General features: G+C 41.3%; 1 protein-coding gene across 4 annotated transcripts in view; it reads right to left on the reverse strand.

The window, feature by feature from the left end:
• cdk19 (cyclin dependent kinase 19) overlaps positions 1-6,043 on the reverse strand; it is a 72,635-nt gene that overhangs the window by 63,433 nt on the left and 3,159 nt on the right. For 3 of the 4 annotated variants that reach the window (XM_032542448.1, XM_032542446.1, XM_032542445.1), the window contains exon 2: positions 3,514-3,589. In XM_032542448.1, the coding sequence (XP_032398339.1) occupies positions 3,514-3,537 (24 nt within the window). In that variant the 5' untranslated portion in view covers positions 3,538-3,589. Of the gene's footprint in view, positions 1-3,513; positions 3,590-5,241; positions 5,412-6,043 lie in introns of those variants that run through there. The other variant, XM_032542447.1, reaches the window with a different exon arrangement.

Below are 6,043 nucleotides of genomic sequence, written 5' to 3' on the forward strand. Positions count from 1 at the left end.
GAGAGAGAGAGAGAGAGAGAGAGAGAGAGAGCAAAACTAGCTGTGAATGATCATGTGAACATTGTCAACAACCAATGGTTGCGCTCCATCTAGCACCAAACTCAAAGCACTAAACGGTGTTTTTCATGGTTGCTATGGCACCGTGCTAAGCTAAACGCTAAAGAGGAAAGATGCCCATTTTTAACATTCTGAAGCGAGTCATCCAACATCCAACGGGAGTTTTACCAGCAGATAAACATGGACCTCCGAGTACTGGAGACATTCATCCGTATTTTTTGTATGTTAGCGTATGTTAGCCATAATGGTTACACTAGCACTTTCCTGGGATAATTTCAGGTGCAGCAAAGTGTGTGCGTGTGTGTGTGTGTGTGTGTGTGTGTGTGTGTGTGTGTGTGTGTGTGTGTGTGTCTTGTAATAAAAACAAGAAAACGACAAAGACAAGCTCTGATGCATTCCCTATACTTTAAAATACCAAAATAAATAAATTAGCATAGCATGGCAATTAAAAGTAATCTTGTTTAAATCACCAAATAACAAAGTATCCATTTGGAAGGGGCCTGATAAATGCAGTATGCCTAGTGTAATCTTTCCATTTAATTCAGCTCTGGTCGTGTGGCCGGCAAAAAGGGGAACTGTCAATATGTAACACATGCTAATGTGAAGCTCAAGATTATGAAAACCATGCTACAAGTTAAACTACAGGCGGTTTGCTCAGTACTACTGGGAGTGTTTGATTAGTGTAACTGATTGTGCTTGCGCTCATAGCCTACCTCCAGGTGAACATGGTATACTGGAAACCAGAGACCATTACATAACAGCCTTAGAGTGCCACATTCTTTGTCTCGCTGCGGTTTCTGAGAGGATTGGCTGATTGACATGTCCTCTGGCTATATTCCCACCACAACCCCACCCACAACAAATACTAGAGACTCAAAGTGCTAGCTGGAAACCCAGTCTTCCACATGGTTCATAGCAAAAAGGTTGACCGTAGAATTATTCTGATAACTTTGTTGTTCAATGTTATATTTGTTCTATTCCTAATTATTCTGCAACAACAACAATACGGAGGCAAATCAAATTTATGAAGCCCCTTTCATACATGGAATATATAACATTATATAACATTTTAGACAGGACAGAGCTGACAAGACGACATGAACCGTAATGCTCATGTAACATTTGGCACCATATACCAGCTAGTCAGCCTAAAATGGTTATAATATGAAGGAAGAAAACTTTTTTTGTTCTCTTTTTTTTTTTTGCCTTCATTTGAAAGAGGACAGGATAGAAATGGGGGAAATAGAGAGAGAGGGGTATGACATGCAACAAAGGTCAGAATCGAACACAAGATGTTATATGGCAGCGCTGTAACCACTCAGCTATCAAGGTGCAGTTTTCTGTTCTACGTTTGCAGAACGGGGGGAAAGAAAGAGTAGCCATTTTCTTGTCACAGATTTTAAAATTGATTTTGCCACTGAAGCCCTAATTAATAATGGTGATAATGAGTTGAGAGATGCTATCCCCTTATCACATTAAATCCCCTATACAGAGGTGTGATCCTGTGTGAGGTGAAAGAGACACAGGGTTTCCCCCGGTGTTATGCAAGCCCACCGGACCTTAATTACACCCCACCAGCCTAAGCCAATAAGCGAAGGGAATTTAAATGTATTTTTAAGACTTTTTTTTTTTAAACTACAGTTACAGTGGGACGGCTCAGTTGGACACTTAGGTGTAGACATATTTCCAAGTCTCCAGTTAGCTTGTAGCACTGACTTCATGTAGGGCCCTATGGAGTCAGCCTTATAGCTTTTTCACATTCTTAATTTCGCAATTCCGTCCAATATTTGGTATCACGGAAACTATTGGACTCTACATTCATGCTGCCGTCAGTCTGGGAACGGCCCAAGCCGGGCCTTCATCAAAAAAGACCTTACACTTACCCAACAACTGTTCTGTGGCAAACCCTGAGACAGGTGCAAAACAGTGTTCTAAAACTAAGGAGAAGTTAGTTTTTAAAGTTTGGCCGTCTGATTTGACCTGGTCAGTGCTCAGGAACACTGTCAGCAGGTGCAGGTGTGACACAAGGCTAACGGACGTCATTCAGGTACTTTAAAACCATTAGATTCCTCAAATTTCCATCACAAATCTCACTTTTTCCTCATAACACGAGGTACACATTTGCCTTCCTAGAAAATCCTAGAAAAATAACTGCTACACAAATTGCAGAACTTGAACATGTATTTAAAGTTTTCTTCAGGATCAAAGTAATCCAGTGATAGTTGTCTGTAAAGCTGGGCAGTATATCGATATTGTATTGATATTGTGATATGAGACTAGATATCGTCTTAGAGTTTGGATATTGTAATATCGTAATATGACATAAGTGTTGTATTTTCCTGGTTTAAAGGTTGCATTACAGTAAAGTAAAGAGACTGTTGTAGCTGTTCTATTATTCACCTTTACCCACTTCATTATATCCACATTACTGTTGATTATTTATCAAACATCTCATTGTGTAAATATTTTGTGAAAGCACCAATAGTCAACACTACAATACCGTTGCGGTATCGATATCGAGGTATTTGGTAAAAATATTGTGTTGTATGATTTTCTCCATATCGCCCAGACCTAGTTGTCTGTACATGGGTACACCTGACTCCTTCCCTTTTATCGATGCTAATTTGCCAAAAATGTAAACAATTAAAAGCAAAAGAACTCACAATGTCTACATTTTATTCCACATTATACTTCCTGTTTACATGCCCCTAAACCCCCAAATTAAAAAAGCAGCGGTGGGGGGGCCCAGTGTCAGACCTTGAACCCCCCACCCTGATACATTTTCTCATCTGTTTGCAGTTATTTACCGGGGAACACTGCACAAACATAGAATGACAAGACGTTAAGGTGGCCTGTGGAGTTTTTTGTAAACAAACAAAGTTCTGTTTACATTTAGTCCTACTTTTGTATGTATCCTTGAGGCCTGCATACAATTACAATGCTCTTTATGTACAACTTGGGCTGTTACGTATGTAACACTCTCATGTCTGTGTGCTTATTTTAGAGCTTGCGTCAGTTACCCTAGCTTAGCATAAAGACCGGATGCATTGGGAAACAGCTATGTCCAATGTTGTAAAAACACACCTACAAACAACTGTAAAATGGTCTTATCTTATTAATATTCCAACCTGTGCACAAACTAAAAAAATATGATGTGCTGGCAATTGGCAAGCAACAACAACAAAACCACAAACTGTGCTTATTTACATGTCTGCCTGTGTATTGATTGGTATAGATTAAACACATGAGACACAGTGTGTTGATTAGTGAGCTTTAGGCACATTTATTCACATGGGACAGGACCGGGACAGCTGTTTCCAGTCTTTAGGCTAAGCTACGCTAAGCACTACTTGACTCCAGCTCGGAACTCAAAGTAGAATATTTAAAGTGTTGAACCTTTCCTTTCAAATTAAACATCCGAACCAAAACACACTAATAACAAAAGTTGCAACTTACAGCGATTTCCCTACAGGCAGACATCGATATTCCAGTGCCTTCTATTTGTTTCAGGGCATACTCCTTCTCATCTTTCCTGTAGAGATGAAGAGAGAAAATGGGAGCAACATTACTAGACGACACAGATTTTCTTTTCAACATCAATCTCGAGTGCTCTACTGTTGCCCGGGTCACTGCTGTGCATGAATTTCACCCTCGATGCACAGAGTGCTGCTCAGGATTCAAACGACGCCGCGGCCTCGCCGTAGCTTTTTAGCCACATCTTTGTTTTTGTTGTCTGCCATTTGCGGGTTAGTCATTTGCCCTCGTGAATCACATTTGTGCACCGCCGGTGTATGAGTGAAACGTGAGACGGCAGGATGGAGCACATTCAGCAGACACAGATGAAATCCAACCTGAGCACAGAGAAGTGAAGAGGGCTAAAATGGAAATTATTTCTTTTTTTAAAACAGTGCACAGAGACATTATTAAAATGTCAACACAATCTGTGGACGGCATCCAGTAATCCGGTTATTCAGTGAGTGAGCAGGCCACACGGGTCAGACAGGTCCTGTCGCGCTAATCAAACCCACTTCAGCCTAATTTGCACTGGAGATTCTCATGAAATAACCGGCGTTCTCAGACACACATCTCTCATACTAATTTAGTTGCACAGATGCTCAAAAGAGCTCATAATATTTCATATTTTGGGCTGTAACATGCCCTTGTATGAATTCAGTAATATTGACATAAAAGGTTACTCCGCTAAGAGCTGAGGAAAACCAGCTCCTCCACATAATCCCCCAGGTATTTTATTTAAGAGTGCAACAAGTCTGAGCCTGCACGCTCTCTTTAACTATCAAACCAACACTCATAATCATTTCCTTCAGCCCAAGGGGACATGTGGAGATTGTTTTTTTTTTTTGGTCTGAATCCAAAAGTTGTTTTGTTTTATATAATATAAAACAAAAAAAGCAGCATATCCTCACATTTGAAAGGCTGCAGCTAGAGAACGTTGAATGCTGAAACAGTTCATTTTTTGTCCATCAACCAATCAGATTATCAACTAATTGTTCCAGCTCTTGAACGCATCTCAAAGACAACATCCAAGCAGTCCTTTATAAAGGAAGCCATACTGGATAAATGTATCTTAGCAGACTTTGGTAGAATTTAAAGTCCCTTTTTAAACTATTACTTGAGTAAAAGTCTTAAAGTATCTAATATTGACTGTACTTAAGAATCAAAAGTAATTTTATGATATTGAATGTACTGTTAGAAGTAAAAGTAAAATTTAAAAAAACTTTATTGTGGCTTCTATATAGTGAAGCATAATATTCAGGGTTTCCACACCTTCTTAACCATCGAATTCAAAGTCTGACATCAATAAAGAGAAAAACGGTATGAAAACATGTCTTGCGAGCAGGAGCATGGCACAAAATTCTGGGACCTGTAGAGATGCATTTTCTTTGAGCCCCTCCCCGCATCCACAGCTAGGGGGACTCGGTCCCCTTTCCCCCCCCCAGTCCGACGCCCCGGCTTGCAAGTATGGAGTAACGAAGAGGCTGAGGGGAAATGTAGAGTAGAGTAAAAGCATTTTATTCAGGATATGTAGTGGATTAAAAGTAAAAGTTGCCAGATAGGTAAACAACAACGTAAAGTACAGATAATTCTACCTAAGTACAGCAACAAAGTATTTGTACTGTGTTACATTACAACACCGTATCCAAGGGACAGGAGATGACTACTCACTCGTCTTTTACTCAAAAGCACATGACAAAGGGGGGGTTCCGTTTTCATGTCACTGTGAATCGGCTTCATCTCTCGCTCAGAATAATGTTTCATGTGGCACTGTAAACTTGATTTTGCCGTCTCACTTGTGGAAGAGAAAGTGATCGCAGACGCCGACTAACAAGGTTAGGCGACCAATCAGAGGACTCTCTCTCGGTGACTCCCTCTGATGTCGATTTAACATGCTGGAACAGCTGCTGAGAGATCCAACAGTGAGGGACACGCCACGAGCTCCGCAGCCACATGGTCGGCCACACACAGCCCAATAACACCCAAAGGGTAGCGGTCCTTCAGCCCCGCAGCATACCTCTTTGGCTGATTATTGTGTGCCAGCCATGCCTCTGAACTGGCATCGCTGTGCAGTCCCATTCGCAACACTGTGGTCTGTGGCTGCACTGGTGACTGGAGCTTCATAATGTGTGTACTATGCCATGCCAGCACCATCACCCTGCGCTTAACAAACCACCAGAGACAAGCTGCACTGCGAATGTTTTCTCTGGACCTAGTCTCGCATTGCCAGACCTACTTCCACAGAGCTGCTAAGGAGGGTCTGGCTAGTCCACATCACATTCTGGGATGGGAGAAAAACGTTCTCTGGCTTATTGGCATTTCTTTAAACCAATCACAATCGTCTTGGGCGGGGCTAAGGCCTAATCTCAGGAAGGAACTTGTTTTGGTGGAACATGTGAACGTTAAAAAGTGGTTTTAGTTGTCTAGTTGTCTGGATTTACCCTGCAGAGATCTGAGGAGCAGTTAACCATAG

Source organism: Etheostoma spectabile, chromosome 18 (assembly GCF_008692095.1).
Source record: "Etheostoma spectabile isolate EspeVRDwgs_2016 chromosome 18, UIUC_Espe_1.0, whole genome shotgun sequence".
In the NCBI taxonomy this organism is placed as follows: domain Eukaryota; kingdom Metazoa; phylum Chordata; class Actinopteri; order Perciformes; family Percidae; genus Etheostoma; species Etheostoma spectabile.